Source organism: Manis pentadactyla, chromosome 3 (assembly GCF_030020395.1).
Source record: "Manis pentadactyla isolate mManPen7 chromosome 3, mManPen7.hap1, whole genome shotgun sequence".
NCBI classification, from domain to species: Eukaryota; Metazoa; Chordata; class Mammalia; order Pholidota; family Manidae; genus Manis; species Manis pentadactyla.
In genome coordinates this window covers 59,414,225-59,435,406 of record NC_080021.1, presented here as the reverse complement: position 1 = coordinate 59,435,406, position 21,182 = coordinate 59,414,225, and the positions used below count along the sequence as shown (strand labels likewise).

The 21,182-nt window shown below is 41.7% G+C and overlaps 1 protein-coding gene and 1 long non-coding RNA gene across 5 annotated transcripts in view; one reads left to right on the top strand and one right to left on the bottom strand.

Moving 5' to 3' along the window:
* Nucleotides 1-2,603, bottom strand: part of IL7 (interleukin 7) — a 42,230-nt gene extending 39,627 nt beyond the window's left edge. For all 4 annotated transcript variants that reach the window (XR_005025224.2, XM_057497952.1, XM_036887492.2 and 1 more), the window contains exon 1: nucleotides 2,295-2,603. Coding sequence is in view for 3 of the 4 variants with exons in the window: in XM_057497952.1 (XP_057353935.1) it covers nucleotides 2,295-2,304 (10 nt within the window). In the remaining variant the exon portion in view is untranslated. The remainder of the gene's footprint in view (nucleotides 1-2,294) is intronic.
* The window catches only part of LOC130682872 (uncharacterized), a 70,193-nt gene that overhangs the window by 29,145 nt on the left and 19,866 nt on the right, over nucleotides 1-21,182 (top strand). The window lies entirely within an intron of this gene.

The window sequence follows — 21,182 nt, the reverse complement described above, 5'->3', positions numbered from 1 at the left end:
TTGTATGAAAATCACCTTTTTAAAGTTACAAACATGAATATTATCCTCATATAAAGAAATCTAATATCTGCAACAACCAATATTAAGACTGGACTGTAAATTCTACCCATAAATTCCATGAAAAATACTTAAAGACACTTCCTCATCCATCCTATGATATTGCACACAATATTTCCTCCAATCCTATAACCGCTTCAATAAGCAAGTACTACAGTTATTCACATTTTTTAGGGGGATAATCTGGGGCACAAAAAACTTCATATATAATGTGTCTAGTAAGAGTCAGGATTCATATCAAAGTGTGTCAGGTTGAAGACTCTAGAAACTGGGCTTTTAGCCACTGAGCTACACTGCTTCCTATAAAAGTATGTGTATGTAGTCAAGGAGAATGCACAGAGACATCTCTTTCTACATGAACCTCACTTACTTCCTGGCCAAGTTTTGAAATATCTCATCATACACTCTAAACGTCAGGAAAAAAAAGACACTAAATATTTACTCTTATTACACTAGGTTATGTGTCAGAGGTGAGACCAGAAAAAAATCTCAAATGCATGAGTATGAATGACATATAAATTGGTCCTATGAAATAACCTTCTCTATTTTTGCTTAAGATATTTAAACATTGATGTGGTATCATGTGTATTTCTCCTTTATACTATTTACACTTTCTAATCTTTCTCAGTTCTCTGTTTTTATTACTATCATATTTTTCAATCTCCAAATATGTTTAAATTACCTAAACCGGACAGCACAGTTGAGGACCACACAGTAGGTCCTTAACTACTTCAACTCCCATAAGAAGTAGCAAAGAAAGAGGATAAAGAGTAACCCTATCCTTCAGCTTCTAGAGAAATCTATTGGAACAAAGATTTGATTGCAGAAAGCAACTCATTATAATCATTATTATTAGAAGTTTAGAATTCTAATACTTTGTTTACTAATAAGTTTAAAAATATAGATATACTTCGGGACAAAAGGGCTCCTTGTTAATAGTGTACACCCTAGCTTCCTTTCTTGATCATAGGTGATAATTAGAACCAGGAGAGATGCAGAGGAAAGCAGCAACTGCAGGAGATCCGTGGGCCCCTTTATAAGGAGAACGGGGTATACTTAATTCCTAATTCTATACGTATTAAACTTCTTGAAGGCACCCATTACAATCTTCCTCCGTAATTGTCTTCAATACTAAAACTCCAGCTCCCTTTACTTTGTTACTGACCTGGTACTTCTTGGCTATGTCATTTCTTGATTCTTTAATACCCATGAGAGGGGAAAGGGCTCTGTTGATCTAACGGTGCAGCCAGGAAAGCGCAAAGAGCAGGTATCAAACCCAAGAAAAATCTGCTCCCTTTCCTCGCACCCTCCTCCTCCCGGCTGCTTTTGTAGTGGGAGTATTTGCTAAAAAGCATTCCAGTTTCCCTCAAATGTTTCTCTCTCATCGCGTCTCTTCCCCGCTTTTTTCTTCCAGTAAACTTTTTGGCCCTTTATATTGGCCATATGGTGCCAAAGGAATGCAGCTCACCTCAACTCTGCCCTTGTCCATTTTAAATCCATATTCCGCACAAATAAAATATATTCGATCTTAGCAAAGGTCTACAATTCAGTTGTGCCTGTGCTATCCTGCCTCCCAGGAGCACCCAAACAGGAAAAATGAAAAATCCGAGGCCTTCCTCAGGGGCCAGCCCAAGGACTTGGGTTCCCAGCAAAAGACACAAGGTACAGCCCCAGTCGGAAACTCCCCAGCGCGGCTGAGGGGTGGAAACGGGGTTTTCCAGAGCCCTGGCCCCTTTGGGTTTAAAAGCGCGTCCCGTGGGAGCTTCTCTTTCACTTCTCTGGGGAGTTCGGGGCTACAAGATTTCGCGGATCCCGGGCGCCTGTGAGGAATTCTGCGGGAACAGAAGCACGGGAGGGCGACTTGGGCGCCTGGTTGACAGGGCAGCGCTGGCTAGGGAAGACTGACAGAAAGCCATTGGCTGCCTCTGCGACCCGGCTGCGGGCTGCATGCGCTGAGCGGCGCGGGAACTGCGGCGCTCGGTCTCCGGACAGAAAGCAGGCGTCGGGGACTGTCCTCGCAGCCTGCCAGGCGCGCAGCCCCGAGTGCAAGTGGCAATGGGCCAGGGTACTCGGGGGCGGCTGCCGGCTGCCTGCGGGAGAGTCAGTGCTCTGGGCTGGTCCAAAGTGCAAGGCCCGCTGTTCCCGGACGCGCCTGGGCGCAGGCCCGGGCAGCGCGCCCCGGAGTCCCCCGGCGTGCCGGGCGCGCCAACTTAGGCGCCCGGGAGAGGAGCGCTTACCATGGAACATGGTCTGCGGGAGACGGGCGTGGTCATGATGACCGCAGCGGCCTCAGGAGCAAGCTCTCACCGCCCATGGTCACCTTCAGGGCCCTGGTCTGCCGCCGAGCCGCCGCGAGCCGGTGCCGTGTAGGGCCCTCTCTGCCGCTGGTTCCTCTTACCCACACCGCGCCCGCTGCTTCATCCATCCCAAGGGGGGCGGCACACACCACCGCCCGGCTCTGCGCTTTGCCTTTCCCATAACTTCCGTAGGATCAGCCGGCAGTGTACTTTCAGTTTCTGCTTTGTGCCTGGTCTGCAGGTTCAATCTTCGGGTTCATCACCGGGCGCCTTCACCGCCGCCCCCCCCTCCTGGGCACCTGCGTCCTCCCCTAGCACTTCCTGTGCACCTGGATCAGGACCAGAGGAGGGCGCGAATTTACAACGCACCGCCAAGGAAGGAACAAGCTGGCCTGCTGAATCGGAGCAACTCGAGGCGAAAGACTCCGGGTGACCTCTAACCGCCTTGGCAAAGCTAGGCGACTGGGAGCTAAAAGCATAGGTTCCTAATGTGTCCACGGTAGCCACAGACGTGTAGGGCGCAAACTGCGCTATTGCAACCCGACGCCGCGCAAGAGGCGTTGCAGCTTTTGCCGCGGATGTGGTGAATGATACCAAACCATCTTGTGAAGAAAAAAGGAAGTAAAGAATGATTAAGGATGGTCACACCCTCAGCCCCTCCAACCTCTGTAATCAGCCTCTTTCTGTTCTGTCTTTTGTGTGTGCACCTGCCCAGGTGAGACCTCAAAGAAAAAATAATCGTGTGGGTTCATCTAATCTGGTAAGTGGTATCTTTGGATGTGAAAATCAAAGCCCAAATTAGGTGGAGGAAAGGGAGACTGACTCTAATAGTTAGAAATGATCACTTCCACATGTTCATTTTTCTGAACTGGCTAATAAATCAGTCTGTCCATTTTGACTGTGTATTTCTTGAGGGGTTCATTTTTTTCTAAACCTGAATTATTTAGGTATTTCCTGTCATAGTTTGTTCTATGATATTTTGCAGAAACCCTGCTTAAATGAAGGTGGGTGATGTAAAGTAAAAGCAGCTGCCTTTATCTATCATGAGTTCTCTGCTAGTATAGTGCTAAGGATTTGGATACAGCATCTCGTGTAAAATTTCCTGTAGTGTAGACAGTTTTCTTATTTGCACTTCACAGATGTGGGGACAGACTTCCTTAAGTAACTTGCCAGAGTTCACCTAGCTACCTAGTAGCAGAGTGTGGACACAAACCTGCCCAGTTCTGTCTCTAGAGCCCATGCTTGCAGCTCCTTTGTTAGAAGTCCCGGTGAATAATGTAGAAATTGATGTCAGCAGGAAAACAGGGTCATGTATCATGTGGGTGTGTCTTTGCCCCAGTGTGGGGACCTCAGGAAAGGTTTCTGGAAGTTGTGAGTTCTAAATTGAGACCCAAGCAGAAACCAAGGTAAGGATGTGAGTGAGCATTGTAGATTCTGTTGTAGCATGAACAAAGAGGAAAAGAAAAAAGGGAGAAAGAGAGTAACAATAAAGAGTGAGTTGCTCAAGCCTGAAACTTGGATCTCTGATTCCTCTTTTACTCTCACTTCCCACATCCAATCCATCCAATTTTGTCAGCTCTACCTCTAAAGTAAATCTGTCCAATCTGGGTTGCCTACTGACAGGCCATTAAAACCCAGCCAGCTAGGGGATCTTCCAGCTGTCACTCTTGCCCACAAATCTTCATTCTCCTCAGATCAGGAGGATACTTGATTTATACCTACCACCCTCTGTGACTACCCCCTGGCCACCTCCCCCTCGTACCAGGCCTTCAAGGCCCTGGGTGGTCTGGGCCCTGCTGCCCTCTCTGACCCTCTCCGGTACCCATTTCACTATGCTCCAGCCACACTGGCCTTTTCCTTCCCTTTGTCCAGCCAAGCCTTTTTCCACTGAGAATGTATTAGCACACAGGCATTCAGAAAGTAGTGCTGAGGGACGGAAAATGAGAAAACGATTGAGTGAGACTGCATAAGTGGGAACTTGGGTGAAGGAGAAAGTGTGTGAAGGCAGGAGGAAACAGGTGAAAGGAAGAGAGGGAGGAAAGCCAGTGAGGACAGGGAACAGACAAGGTGGGAAAAGCCAAGTGTTTCCATTTGACTGGGATCTAGAGTGGGAGGTTGGGTGTGGAGAAACAGGAGGCTAAAGTGACTTTTAAAAATGAATTGTGTAACTAAACACACCTAGGGTGGTTCTTTATTTACTTAAAATCCCTGATAGCAGCACTCAGGTCTAGAACTGCACATAGCCTGCTTTTTTTTTTTGCTTTTCAGGGACAGATAAAAGAACATCCATCAGTAAGTTGCTCTAGAGGAAGTCTGTCTTCCTTTTTCATTCAATCACCATTAAATCTGCAGAATAAGGGCTTGTGCCTAAGTGAGATTTTGGGAAGCATGAGGGAAAATTGTTCAGAGCTCCAGGAGAGGAGATGGCTGATGTAAATTCCTCACTGGACTCTGACCCCCAAATGTGAAGAATCAATCTGAATATTCATAAAGCGTTAGGAACTTTTACTGTTATAAGAAAATGGGCACATTCTAACTACATCTAGCTATTATTTTTCTATGATAGAACTAATGCCTTTTGGAAAAAGTTCAAACATGAAGTCTTAATTAGTGGTTGTTATTTTGATAAATGAATATAATTTTTCATAGGACAGATGGACAAAGATGAAATGTTTTGTGAATGTCTTATGATTAGAGAAATGGAGTGATTACTGTTATGTTCACTCAGACTCAATGAACTGTGCAAAAAAGTCAACATGGAAACAAAATAGCATATAGTTTATGAATTATACCCAATAAATATTAAGAGGGACAGCATTCTCAGAATGATTAGTACTATGTAATAGAAAAATATTGAAATATGAATGACAACTGAGAGAATTGTTAAAGGTTAACCAATGTCTTTTTGATGTTCTACAATCTTTAATCAAAATAGTCTGTTATTGGTTACATAGAAATATTATCTTGGTTAATTATCTGAACTATTTTTACCCAACTTAGTGTGACTATTTTTATAGTCTGAGATCCAAATGTTAGCTATCTTTCTGTCTATGGATATTTCTGAAGGTCCCATACCTTAATTTTCTAGGTGTACTCTTCAACATATTTCAAACACACATACACACACACACAAACACACACAAAATCAACTTCTTTATGGGCATGCATTCTGTATAGCAGTGCAGGGGCTTGTGTTTAGAAGGGCTCTGTGCTTGCTTTAATGCTCTACTGTCACTGTCTAGAAATTCATAGTTATTTTTGGACATGAAGACTCTCATTTTCACTTTGCAGTAGGCCCTGAAAATTCTGTAACTAGTCATGCACACTCACACATACCATGTCTTCAAGGTAATATCAGTCTGGTGGGGAAAAACTATGTTAATTGTGTAATTTCAAGAATAAAGAATATTATGAAAAAGAAAGAAGGAGATGTATTTCAAACCATGGATTTAAGGCAATCTAGACCCACTTTAAAAATCAGTGAAAGTAGTGTCCAAAAAGGTTAAGGTCCAAAAAGGTCCAATGGCAAAATAGCTACAAGTGGATAACCTATAATTCTAAATCAAATCTGTTTGATTTTCAAGCCTGACATTGAGGATGCATATTAAATTTTATCAAATGACTACTGAGCATATGTTTACATAGTCATGTTTTTCTGTTTTTGCATTCCTGAATAAACCAAAAATTTACCATGGTGCTAAATTCAAGTTGCTAATATTCAACTTAGAATTTGGCAATTAATTCACAATTGGTATATGTTTGTTCTTCATATTATATTCAACTGAGCTTGGGTATTTTTGTCAGATTTCCTTAGCTTCACAAAGGGATTGGTGAATTCTACTGCTTTCTAGAAACTAACTTTTAAACATTATATGAACCATTTTTTCCTTGATAACAGGGGCTATATTTCAACAATAAAACATACTGAATTTCATGGGAAGCAGCCCAAGGATAGGATGAGACTGCTATTACAAGTATTACAAAGTGAAAATAAAAAGGTTTCTTCTGAACACTGAATCAAAATGACCACATCAAAATATCAGGGACCCTGGTGGAAATGTTTATGTCAGTATATCAGTGATTGCTTGCACCTTGGAAATGAATGAAATTACACAGTCTATACCTTAGAAGAGAGAAGACCAAGAGAGCCAATGCCAGGAGAGAACTTGAGACATGGACATTAAGGGAGGATGGGAAATGAGTGCCCACCAACACAGTGACAAGTAATGGGCAGGAAAGTAGGAGAGGCAGAAATCAGTGTTCCAGAAAGCAAAAGAGGGCAGAATTTCAAAATGGATTAAGTAGTCAGTATTTTCAAATATCACAAAGAGATTGAATAAGATGAAGATTGAAAAGTGCATCCACTGAATTTGGCAGAGTAGAGATTGTCCACGGTTCTCATGACAATAGTTGAGCACAGTGTAGATTCCAGTGTGTGGATATAAGGGAAAATGTAAATATAGTGAGAGGAGACAACTTTTTAAAGATGTATGGTAAAGATAAAAGGAATCAGGGTGGTGGGTTGAAAGGCATGTGAAGCATAATAGAAGTTTTCATTTAAATCAGGTTCTCCTGAAGTAAGAATGGATGGAATTATCTGATTTATTTTTTTTCTTTTGCTCCCTTCATTTCTTTTTCATTTTAGTATTTCAATTCTATAATCCTAAGCAATAAGAATCCACTACAAATCTAGTGTCTAATTTTCTTTTCCTTATTGAAATGTTCCCTATGACGCTCACTTATCTACTGGATCGAGTTTTGGCTTGTCTAAGAGAAAAGTATTTCCCAATTGCCTTTCAGAGAGAGCATCTGTAGCTTATGTAGTTAGTATTATCCAACCCTTTTGTATACTAATACAAAATTGTTGGCAATCACAGGTTTCTTTTACATACTAAATTTTGGAGGGACTACGCTTTTAACTGTTCCCTGTATAGACAATTAATTAGAGAAAATTATACCTGTGACAATGTTTTTCATGCAAATTTTTAGAAGAAAATGGAATAATATTTTCCTTTATTGCCTTAAAGTCCCTGGAAAGACTCCCTTAATATTATCCAGTTACTATGTGAAGATGTAAAATTTTTCTTACAGGTTCTTGGACAACAGTGACAGTGTCTTATCCAGCCTAGAATTCTTTGAACAGAATTCCTTACAAGCTGCAGATTTTCCCCAATTATTACTCATGGAAAAGGGAGATATCAGACTGCACAGGCCTTGACATGTTGTTCTCACAGAGAACTGGTGCTCTGGGAACCTGTGGTAACATCCAGGAATGTTATAGTACCAATTACTGATTGATAGTAATATGGCTAAGGTTCCCATAGACATATTGATATCATATTTAATTCTCATATTATATAGATTAGACTTCTTTATTATTCTTATACTTAATGTAAATTAGACTTCTTTTCCTAATATGGAGGGCTTTTCTATTTAAGTCTTTTTACTGTTAAATTTGAAAATCAGTCCAATCTACTTCTTCTCAGGCAAGCCAGGTTTATTCCAGCTCATTCGTCATTGCCTCAAACTGTGTTTGGACTCTCAGAACATCCATTAACTTGTATATGACATGGAATGATTAAGTGTATCACAGTAGTAATGAGGTCAGCAAATATAGTAATCTAAAAAGATCTTGTACTTCCCCCAAGTTCCTAGGGTATCAGCCATTGCTCTATGCTAATAGTGTGTCACTTACCTGGTGTACTAAATGCCTGAAACTTGCTTGTCTAAATTAATGTACTTGTCTAAAACTTTAATGTATCAGCTGGCAGTGACATATACACCTTGATGAGAAAAACACAAGAATGAAAGTTTTCAAGAGATCAAAACACTGAGCTATTGAGTTTGGTGTATCAGACAATGATTTCTTCAAACAATAGAAAGGAGTGTCCTGAGTAACATACCCTGTGAAATGGCAGATACATGCTTTGATTTCCTTGTTTCTTTCACTCTGTCAGCAGTTCTCCCTAATGTTTAACTAACAAGTTTTCTAATCATGTCTTCCTTATGCGGTTTTTTTTTGACCAACACTTTTTTTCCTCATCTGTCCTAGGTAAGACCTTGTTTTTACCAGTGAAATGTAATATTGTCTATTTCTTGTTATTTCCCTCCTTTCCAAATAATATTCTGGATCATTTTTATTTTCTGAGACCTGTAGATTTTATTCAGATTAGGAAAATGAGGACTCTTTAGTTCTAATTCCAAACTAACCCATATCATAACTTTTTTTAATTCTAGTGTACACTTTGTGAAATTAGAGCAATTTAACAAATATAAGTGTTTCCCTATGTATTAAGCTATTTGATTTTATTTTTTAAGCTTTTAGGCATATATGTTTTCACTTTATATACATAGTCCAAGTAGCCTACAATGAGCCCTAACCAAAAAACAAGACAAAATTAATACTATATGTACTGGTCCATTGACCATCTGACAATGAGATCCTCTGAGGCTGGAGGGTTTTGTAGGCATTCTCCAACAGCCAGATTTAAATTGGTGACTGTAAAAATCCAGAAACAACCAAAACAAAACAACAAAACTGAGGACTCTCAGGAGCCCTAAGAATCACTCTCAAGAGTCAAAGAAAGGCTAGAGGCCCAAGGAAATCTCAGAAGGCTGAATGTAGAAAATAGTGTGAGGAGATAAGGAGTAGATCAAATGCATACTTCTGCTGTTGTTATTGTGATAGTTACTTTGTGTCAATCTTGATTGAGACGACTATCTTCTTTATGGCTTTAGTTTTCCCCAGGTCTTTTAATGCCCTTAATAAATATTTGTTTTGTTGGCTTGAATTTGACTTAGCACAATTCCTTCTTTTCTTCCTCCTGGTAAATTTTTATTGAATATTAAGCTGTAAAAGGAAATAAACTTCATCACAAACTTGTTCTTGCAAGTAGACTTTCTGGCAGTTATTTTTTGGTACCTTTCCTGTTGTGCAGGTACAATTAATTCAGTGTACCATATCAGCAAATGGAATTAACTGGACCTTTGCTTTTCCATGAGAGTAAGTTCCAGCTCAATACATTTCTGAAATGTATTGTTGCCAAGACAAAGAGTTTCTTCCAATGAAAATACACCAACAAAATTTTGTGTAGCTGTTTCTTCTAGTAGTGCATTTTATGTTACCAGAAATAAAAGCCAAATAGCAAGTACACATAATGGTTATCAGTGTCACTCTTTCATTGGCATATAAGATGTCCTGAACAGCTTTCATCTGCTTGTTACTGCATATGTACTATATATTTTCCAGGAAGATACTGAGGAAATCTCATAACGATTGCTTCAGCCATCCTGAACTTTATTAATCAGGCTTATCATTCTCCCTGGGAAAAGTCAAGGTCAGCACCTAAATGTGCTCCAGTGTCTTCCAACCCTAAATAACCCTTCTTTTAATTCAACATATAGTAATCAAATAACACTCTGTGCCATACACTGTTCCAGGTGCTTGGGATATATCAGTGTACAGAACAGACAAAAATTATTTCTTTTCAACTGAGCTTACATTCTAGGGGAGGAGATAGATAATAAACCATCAGAAGTAATGAAATATAAAGAATGTTAGACTTTTTAGCCTAACTAAGGTCTTTGGAAAAACAGTAGGATCAGGGTGGGAGATTTCTATCTGTGGAGGGAAATGCGGGTGTTGGGGAAGAGGGTTGTGATTTTAAATAGGCTTCATTGGGAAGGTGAAATTTGAACAAAGACCGATAGGTGATTGAGTGAGTCACATGGACATCTGTCAGAAGCATCCCACGGAGAGCTTAAGGCCAGCAGCAAAGCTCTGGCCGACCTGCCTGGAGAACTGAGCTATCTGGGTCCCTGGGCTGTCTGCGTCTAATTTCTCCTTTCTCCTTCCGTTCTTTTGTAATTGACTCATTCTGAGTAATTGAGTAGTTGACACTGTTTCCGCTCCTATTCATTCTTTATTCCATTGCACCCACCTTCTATCTACCATGTCCTAGGTCATTAGTGAACTAGTTGTCTAGTTGCTGCTGCTGCTGTCTAAAACTACCTTTTTTAAATCATAAAAATGGAATGTGAAGTATACATATTTAATAAATGGAGACATGCAAAAATTTAAAAGTTAAAACTCCATCTAACCATTGCACTTGTGACAGTCATGCTGTTCATATGTAATTTTAACTAAAATGAGATCATACTATTCACATTGTTCTGCAACTGGCTCTATTTTCATTTATCTCTGCCTTTACATGTCAGCAAATTCTTATCTAATATCTGATATTCAAATTTCTAAAATCAATCCCCAAATGCCCATTACATTGGAGTTCTGGTTTCTTTTAGTAAATTATTGTATTAGAGACCACAATCTGGGCACTAAAAGTGCTCATTGCTTCCTAGCCAGTGGTCATGGCTGGAAAAATTATGAATTAGTGTTGACATTTCTAAGTACATTTTTATGTAATTAGACTATGTAATGTCACCTTTATTTAGACTGTTACCACAGTCTCGATCATTGAAAAGACTGGTTTCTAATATCATTAACTTCATTACTGATTTTTTAACAATAGACATTGAATGGTTGCAAAATATTATTACTAATATTACATTAAGTAATATAACTTCTAAGGGAATTTTAAACGATTTCATAGTTCTTTCTTTTCCTTGAATGCATCCCTCTAAGGACATATAACATCAAAATGCTATATTCCAAAGTCACTTAAAATAAGTCTGCTCTATTTGTGGTTATTTTACCAAAGTAGCATATGATAGGTGCAGCTGTTTCCAGTGGTGAAGGGCCCCCACCCATAAGATGGCGAACTTACTGCTTCTCTTCCGGGTCCTCGGTTCCCGCTAACGCCACCTGAAGCCCAATCACCCCTCGGCCCCCTAATCCCAGCACCTGGCCAATAGCCACCAGCCCCATAGAAGTGACACCACAATCACCCCATGCCCCTTCCTATATAACCCAGCACCTTTCCCTAATAAAGCGGAATTCTCCGGTGAATTGCTGCTGTGTGTCGCTCCTTTCCTTTCATTGGTGCCGAAACCCGGGAGACGGGACACCCCAACTGGGCCCCGTCTTCCCCCGACACCAACAGCAGCTTGCCCTCGTCCTCTTTTTCCGGCGCTGGCTCCTCACACTCACCACTCCTCTCTGGCCTTTGGGTAAGTTTTCCCCCGGAGCGGGCCGCTCTTCCCCGAGCTATCACAGCGCCATTGACCGTGATCGTCCGGCAAGGCCCTGACGCTCGGGGACGAGGAGGGAACTCTCCCCGCCTCAGGCCTTCACGGCTGCAGCGGACCCTCAGGCCCCCCTCCAACAGCCGTAAACGAGGTGACTCCTTTGCGGATGAGAACGCTCCCTTCCCCCCCTCCTCCTTCCGTTCCTTCCGCCGAAAATTCCTAGTACTAGGTTCCTCATGACTCCGGCACTCTGCCTTCTTAGAGGAGTCTGGGTGACGACCCACACCTCCTAAGAAACCGACTCGTATACGAGTTTCCGCAGACCCCCAAGGATCATCGGGGACGCCCTTTGTCTCCTTGCCGTCTGCTCCCAGTCCGAGGATCTCCGTTCGTCTTCCCCTGTTTGTCTCCTTCTCTGTCCTTTAGCCATGGGAGCCTCCTCATCCCTCCCTGGAAGTTCACCTCTTGAATGCCTGCTCAAGTATCTAGCCACCCTCTCCCTGACGCCTGATATAAAACCAAAACTTCTCCGCAAATACTGCTCCCAAGATTGGCCGACATACCCACCTAGACAATCACAACCAATGGCTCGCAGGGGGAGCTCTTGATCCTAACATCACTCGCGATCTCTTTAACTACTGCCAGCGCCTGAAAAACTGGAAGGAGATTCCCTATACCGAAGCTTTCCGCCTCCTCCCCCCGCCTCCCCCCAAGTTCTCCTAGCCTGCAAGCCGTCTCCCCCGCAGAAGCCTCCCGTTCACTCCCTTCCCCCTCCTCTCCTACAACAGCCCCTCCCCCTTCCTCCACCACCATCTCCTCCCCCACCTCACCCCCCTGCAGATCAAGCCTGAGCCTTTCAGCCCCCCTCTATGTCCCAGGAGCCTCCTCCGTCTTTGCCCCCATCACCTGTTTCTCCCCCACAGACTGAGCCAGAACCCTTCAGTCCGCCACCGCCATGGGTCTCCGCTCTCGAGATATCTTCACCTGCTGCTTAATAGCAGGTCTGAAAAAGGCAGCTCGTAAAGTAGTCAGTTTTCAAAAGCTCCAAGACATAATTCAAAGGAGGGAGGGAACTCCCTCCGAGTTCTTAGACAGACTCACTCAAGCCCTATTACAGTTACCAGCCTGGACCCAGAAACGCCTGACGGGAGACATGTCCTTATGACATACTTCCTGGCTCAAAGCTACCCCGACATTAAAGCTAAACTCAAAAAGTTAGAACAGGGCCCCGCTACCCCACAGACTGAGATCCTAACAGTGGCCTTTAAAGTCTTCCAACTGGGAGGAGGAGAAAGAACGCTGTAAACAAAAGGCTGATCAGGCCAATTTCCAAATGTTGGCCCAGCTGATAAAACCACAACCTGGGCGCCTCTCTACAAACAAGCCCCCGCCAGGAGCTTCTTTCAAGTGCGGAAAAGAGGGACATTGGTCAAGGGCGTGCCCCTCCCCCAGATCCCCTACCACCCCATGCCCCAAATGCCACAAAAAGGGCCACTGGGGGTCTGACTGCCCAGCCACCCGAAGGGGAGGCTGGACAAACAACCCCCACCCTAAGCCTGCCGTAGTGGGGCTGGCAGAAGAAGATTGATGGGGCCCAGGGGCTTCTCGCCCGACCATTTCCATCACCACACAGGAGCCCAGGGTTACTTTAATAGTAGATGGTCACCTCATCTCCTTCCTCCTAGTTACAGGAGCCACCTTCTCAGTCTTGTGAGAATACCAGGGCCCTACCACACCTGCCATTACTCCTATAGTCGAGACAATCCCATACCTTTCTCCCACTCCTTCCTGGTTATGCCCCAGTGTTCCATCCCCTTACTAGGACGGGACATCCTTTCTCTCCTCCATGTTTCCATAACTATATCCACTCCCACAGCCCCCAGTACTCCCATTCTGATGGCCCTCATAGCCGACGACCCCCCTCTACCCAATGAAAGCTACAGTTCTGCCCTCATACACCCTGTAAATCCCAAAGTTTGGGACATTACAAGCCCCTCCGTGGCTCTGTGTCCTCCTGCCTCTATCAAATTACATGACCCCTCTCAGTATATCTGTCAGGCCAATACCCCCTAACCACTTCAGCCCTCATAGGCCTCCAACCCATCATTCAAGATCTTTTAAACAAAAATTACCTCAGACCCACTCACTCCCCATTTAATACCCCCATATTAGCTGTTAAAAAAAACAAAGGACCTTTCCACCTTGTCCAAGACCTTCGCCTCGTCAACATGGCCGTCGTCCCTATCCATCCCTTAGTTCCAAATCCATACACCCTTTTATCGCGGATCCCTGCCTTGGCCTCCCACTTCTCAGTCCTAGATCTCAAGAATGCATTTTTTTTTTCTATCCCTCTGGACCCCTCCTCCCAAGATTTTTACAGAAAACGGCTCCTCTCTGACCTGCCCGTTCCCAAAACCAAGACAGAAATCCTTTCCTTTCTAGGCCTGGCTGGGTATTTTAGAACGTGGATCCCTAACTTCTCCCTGTTGGCAAGACCCCTATACGACCTCAGCAAGGGCCCCCCTGAAGAACCATTATCCTCCTCACCCCGATACTCCTTCATTAAGCTCCATCGAGCCCTTGTGGAAGCCCCAGCTCTCCATCTTCCTGATTTGTCGAAGCCCTTCTCATTATACATTCATGAGAGGTCCAGTCAAGCTCTAGGAGTCCTAGGCCAATATTATGGCCCATCCTTTGCCCCAGTAGCTTATCTTTCCAAGCAATTAGACCCCACAGTTCAGAGATGGGCCCCTGCCTATGGGCATTAGCTGCTGGACAGCTCTTGCAGAAGGAAGCTCATAAACTGAAATTCGGGGCACCCCTTACCATTCTGTCCCCACATCACCTAAAGGATCTCTTAACCTACAAAAGTTTACAGACTCTCTCTCCCTCCCTCCAGACTCCTGACCTTACTGTCCTCTTTCCTCCAAAATCCCATTCACCCCCTTTGCCATCCATACCCGAATCATGACTTTTTCCTCCTTTACTGCTCCCTCGCTCTCTCTCGCTTTTTTTCCTCATTCCTATTGTCTTCCCCGCCACCCCAGCCTCCTTTGTATGGCGATTCAAAGTCAGACAGACTTACACACAGCATCAAACAAAAATTACTGCCCTCATTGCCACATCAGACTGCCTCTGAAAGGTTGCTCCGAGCCTTTATACCTCCTCTTCCTCCCTCCACCGAAGTGTTCACTAGCAGCTACGATTACTCTCCCTACCTCTGCTTCCTCTATGACCAAAAACAAGCCTGTTGCAGGTGATGGCCAGACACCTACAGGGGATGTCCCTACTGGTCTTGCGCCATTCACTACATGGGTAACTCCCGGTACCCACAGTATTACTCCTCCAACCCATTCTCTTCAATACTAACAAACCCCTTCCTCACCTGGCTGTGGCCCATTGCAGGCCCTATAATAATCATTCTCCTCACCTGTCTCTTCTTGCCTTGTAAAGTTTATCAAATCCCAAGTTGGTAAAATCTCTAATCAAACTTTCAACCAGCTTTTACTCAGGAACTACCAGCTTTTAGCCACAGAAGATCCCTCACCCTCACGTGACCTCCTCACCACACACTGAGATGGACCCCTCTCTCCGCTGGAAACTGTTCCTGGAAACAATGGCCGCAGACGCCTGGCTTCTGGCACCCGTATCCTCTTAGCACCATTAGAATCAACAAGTCCTCGACCTATGGTTACAGGGAACCTTCATTGATTTCCAACCTGAAGAAGTCCACGTCTACTCGTCCTTACTGTGGGGAGTCCTATCAACCCTTTCCTCCCAGTCCTCAAGCCCTCACTCCCTTCTCTGCCCCCGTTCAGCAGGAAGCAGTCAGAGAGAAAGCAACATCCACAACCCCATAGAGGAGAAAGGGGGGAATGAAGGGCCCCCACCCATAAGATGGCGAACTTCCTGCTTCTCTTCCGGGTCCTCGGTTCCCGCCGGCGCCACCTGAAGCCCAATCACCCCTCGCCCCCCTAATCCCAGCACCTAGCCAATAGCTACCAGCCCCGTAGAAGTGACACCACAATCACCCCATTCCCCTTCCTATATAACCCAGCACCTTTCCCTAATAAAGCAAAATTCTCCGGTGAATTGTTGCTGTGTGCCGCTCCTTTCCTCTCACATGGAGTTTGAGAATTTAGCTATAGAGAATTCAGCTATAGAAGTTCTGTGTTCCAAGTTTTACCTATCTTTCCTTCTTGTACTGCTTTTCTTCTACCCCCAGTAGGTGAACATTTTTTCCATACCAGAACACAGAGACTTGCTTGTTTTGTTGCAATAGCTGCATTATATGTAAATGGCCCCTAATTTTCTCCAGTACTCTATGGTCAGCCACTTGGTTTGGCTGCAGTCTTGTAAAAGCAATCTGGGTATATTTCATCTCTTAGTTTACTTGACATCTCAGAAGCATTGGACACTTAGTCACTCTTGTTTGGATTTTTTTCCCTCCTACATTTCCACTGACATCATTCTCATAATTCTCATCTAATGGACTAACTCTTTCCTTCTCATTATTTGGATTCTTTCTTCTGCTCTCTGTTGTAACATTTCTATTCTCCAAAGTTCTGCCTTTGGCCATCTCCTCTCATGCTGCACTCACTTCCTGAGTCATATCATCCACTTTCAGGTTTTAACCACCTGTTTATGCTCATGTCCCACATTTTGTATTTCCAGCCCAGTCCTACCTGACCTTAAATTCCAGCTCTATCATCCAACAGACTGTGGTGCATCTCTAAGTTTCTCAAAAATACTTCAAGCTCAACAGATAAAAACACATATTTTCTGCCTCATTCTTCCACCCTATATATATTCTTCCAGAATAATACTTTAGTTGTACCTTTTATTCTTCAGGTTAGAAACCTAGGAATGACAAAATTTATTATTACAATTTATTTGATACTGTCTGCTTGCTAGTGACTGTCCTCTCTCCATTCCTATTGCCTTGGTTAGGTCCTCTTATCTCTCCTCAACCTTAAACCTTCTTAAGAGATGTTTTTGAACAAAACAAAACAAAACAAAAAACAGACTGTATCCCTTCCTGCTTAGTTTTTCAATGGCTTCCTGTGTCCTAAGGGCAGTGTCCACAGACACTCTGCATGGAACACAAGGTGCTTCATGATTTGGTGCCATACTCCTGCCATCCAGTCACCTGGATGCCCCACCCAGCATCCTGAACCCTCAAATCATTCCAACTTTCACACTTCCCTACCTCTGCACATGCTGCCCTTTCAGCTTAATGTGTCCTGGCGTCCTTCAGGATAAGCTCAGGTTTTATTTCCAAAGGGATGTTCTATCTAATGTCATTGTATGGACTAGGTCCTTATTTTATCAAATGCTTATCAGCTATATTATAATTATTTTTGATGATTTGCTCCCTACAATGTGAAATTCTTGAAAGCACAGACTTCTCTTTTATTTATGGTATATTTTGAGCCTAGCACAAGGGCTGTCTTGTCTTAGGTGTTTGATGTAAATCTGTTGAATGAATGGACAGCTACTTCAACTGTTGCATATGCTACACTATTAGACTTTCATGGTTCCCTGAGGACAGACACTGATCTTGTTTGTGGTTCTATTCTCAGTGTTTAGCACAGTGCCCAAACATCACAGACACTCAGTAAACATATGGCTAATGTCCTCTGAGAGGCAGATGCATGTATTCATGCTGCAATATTTACTTACCCGCTGATAACCAGGGTTTAGATTAACTGAGATATCTCACACTTCAGGAATTCTAGATACAGACAGACTCCACCTTTTAGACACATTCCATTTAGTTATATATTTGATCAAATCCAGTAATGATTTCATCATTTGTATATGATATCAACAGTAATATCTAGCATATTTGGCTATGTTAAAAATGTGGCATAAGGGACAATTCCTATCCTGAGGTTCTCAAACTTCATATAATCTAGATGGAAAAACACTTTAAAGATAAAATAAGCCTTCCTTTTTAAAAATGGTCTCCAGATAGGTTTAATGTCAACCAAGTGTACATATACATTTGTGTGTATTGTGTGTCTTCTATAACTACTCGTGTGTCCTCTATGTCCGAGCAAGGGTCATATGGAAATAGCAAAAGTGAAGGAGAAGAGAATTAAACATGAAATAGCTTCTTGTGTCAAACATTTTTTAATTAAACATTTCTACTTCCACATAGTATTAAATTATAAATAATATAATTTTAGTTGAAAGATCTCCTGTAGTCATTTTATCCTCCCATAAAAAAAAACCTTGAACTTGAGGAGACTGGCTCTAGAAATAATTCCAGAATCACTTGTTTTTATTTGCAACATTTGGTTTATGAGAGTTATTTGGTTGCAGCAATATTTATGATGACTAATAATGGCTTCAAGGCACCTATAAATAGATTTTATAAGTATGAGTCTTGGCAGATGGAAGGTGATGTTGCATAAATTGAGTCCATAAAATGTATTTTATACACTAGGCAGGTAGTGTTTCTGCTGTTGCTTTTAAAGTTTATTTGTATTTTGGAACTGTGAATTTAAAATAATTCTCTCTGAATTGAATGGGCAATACTACATTGATAACCTTAATACTACATTTATTGATGAAATGATATTTTCATTGATTCGTTACTACTTTGGGCAAACCTCCTCCATATTCGTCCAATATATATTAAATACTTTGTGCCCTCTAATAAGTGTGAAATGCCAGTTATATTTTATTATATCTTAGTAATGCTGATAGAGTAAGGGTGATCACAAGAAGAAACTGCTCTAAAATTAGCAATTTATATTGAAATAGACACTCACTGGACAATATAAGTATCTATAATATTGGGCATCTTGATTACTAATACAAGGTTTTGTGAATATTCTAACACTCTGGAATTTTTCTTTCCTGATTTTTTCCCCCCAAAGTGACTATCTTGTGTATTTATACACCTATTTTATATTCATCCTACCATTCTTCAAAATGTGTTTTAGAAACCTTCTATAGACGAGCTTGCAGAGCCTGTAGTATATTATTGTTAAAATTTTTGTGTTTTGGCTGTGGATTTGATTTTCAAAAACAGTGAAAAAAATTAAAAAACAGAAAGAACTATGGAATTCTTTAAAAAATAATAACTAAGCTTTTCTTAGAGTTTTCATACATTAAGCTTTCTTCACACCACCTGTTTTCCTCTTTAGTTTGTTGACAGCATTATGACAGAGTGAAAGCAGAGAAGAAACTTATATATTCTTTTATCAGTGAGGCCTTCCCCCACATAAAATCACCCTCTATCTCATCACCATATTTTTTTCTCCATATTATTTGTCAGCATTTGATACATTGCATGTTTACTTGTTTGTTTATTGTCTCTTTCTCTCTACATAAGCTCTATGTCGACATTTTATGTTCACTGATGTAAACTTAGTTCCTAGAAAATTTATTGGTAAATAGTAAGCCCTTGATAAATATCCACTGAATGAATGAATATTCCACAGATAATTAACCACATGGGGGAAATAACTAAAGAACTTGAAAAGAAAATACATAATTAGGAATACAACAATAGTGCACTAGCCCTGGCTCATTCTGGACGGCAAGAGCTGACTGCATACATCCCTTCATAGCTCTGCATTCAGTGACATCCCATTAGTTGCTGGAAGCCAGCCACAGTGAGAGCATTCCGGCCACAGAAACCAGCTAATGACTGAAATGTTGTATCATTTCCCAGAACACCATTGGATACAAGAGTTGTGAGATAATGGGTTAGCAAAGGAAAGCACTTCTTAACATTTAGAGCCACCCAACAGTGGAATGTCCTAACTCACAGGCAGTGTTTAGGTTTATTTTAGAGATTTTTTATTGAAGGTTACATTGTAAACTTTATTCAGGCACGTAGAATATCTGGGGCATAACCTATGTTGCTCTTTGAAAAGGAACTGTTCCTTTTTTCTATGGCTCTTAAGACTTTTCCTTACTGTCATTAATTTTTCTAAAGTTTTACTATCATATTTCTAACTGGGGGTTTCCTTTTATTTGTCTTGCTTTAGATTCAGAGAGCTTCTCTAATCTATGGCTTGCTATCCTTTATTAATTCTAGAAAAATCTCTATTATTTTTTCAAATATTTCTCTGTCTTCTACTTCTGAGACATTATGCTCTCTCATTATACCCTCGAAATCTCTCACCCTTTCCTCCATGGTGTTCATTCCTTTGTCTTTCAGTGTTTTACACTAGTTAGTTTCTTCTTTCTTTGAGTTTGTGAATTCTTTCTTTAATTATGTCCAACCAAATGATAAATCCCATAGACTTTTTTTTCCCAAAGTAATTATGTCTTTTTGTTCTTATTTTTTATTTGTTTCCTTTTTAAGGTGCTATATCACTTTTTATAGTTATAGTGCCCTGTTAAAATAGTTAAGCATGCTCTTTTATTTTGTATTGAATAAAGGAAGCATGTTTCAAAGTCTTCTTACACTACTACTTATTTATGATAAGGGTAGCATATCAAGTACTTGTGAGCATATTTTTATTTCCTGTTGTTTCATTTTATTTTCACTCATGGGGCCTTGTTTCTTTGTGTGCCTGGTTAAGATCACAACATATTGTATGCCAGACATTGTTTTGAGAAATCTCATTTGTAACAATAATTGGAAGTCTAGAATGATGGGTACCCTCCTCCAGAGAGGACTACTGTTGGTCAGGTCTCTGGAGGCACCTGCAGTTTGGGACCATCTTAATTCAAGGTTTGAGGTTTCTTGGGCCATTCAGATGATGAAAAGCCAGGCTCTAAGTCTATGAAAGTTATAATGATGACATGAGTTTTTGGTGGCTCAGTTTAAAGCAATGAGTGGGTAATAAGAGTCACCATAGTTTAGCCCTTGTTCTCTGATTCTTTCCTCCTTTTGTATAGAAGCCAATCCCTTATTTTTGGCTGGAATGTTTCCTTTTATGTTGAGAGGGAAGGAGAGCAGTGAACTTAAATTAACCTGCATTACTTCCACTTATTAGAGTTCTTTATTTCTCTTTCTTTGTTCTGTTCTCTGTGATCTTAGAAAAAGCAGAGAAGAGTCTTCCTGTCTCTTAGAAGGGGGTAATTGGTATAAACCTGGCTGCCACTGCCAGGGTGGAAGGGAGGGGTCTGGAGACCTACTCTTTGGAGGCAGACATCTCCTTAACCCTCTTTATCTCATCTCTTCACCATTTTCTCCCTTCTACTTTGCTTTTTGTTCCAAAGTTCATTCCCTCAGCTTCCGTTTCCTTAGAAAGTACTCTTTAGACTCCTATTAGAGGTTGGGGAAGTAGACAGAAACACATAGACTGTCTTTGTGTGGTAGGACTGTGGGACTGGAATCAAACTAAGGTGCAGAGACACCTGTCTCAATGCCTCACTGTGAGCCAGACTCCTCACCCCATAGGATCTGATGGAGGTGTTCTGTTAAGGAGAACCCATTCTCTTCTAACTGATATCACTTCTGCAAATAAATGTAAATACATAAGTCTTCACTCTGCTAACCTCTTGCACTCATTGTCTTTGTGGAATTTTAAAGTTTTGTATTCCTTTAAGTTTTGAGATGTTTCTAGACATAGCAGAAATAAATGCCTGTTTTAATCTGCCGAATTTTAAAAAGCAGGTGAAATTAGGTTTTTAATGTTTTCTAAGTGCTCCCACCTATTGTAGTTACTGGTCACCTTTATGCTTGTTCTTAGAGCTGTATTTCTAATCCAGATC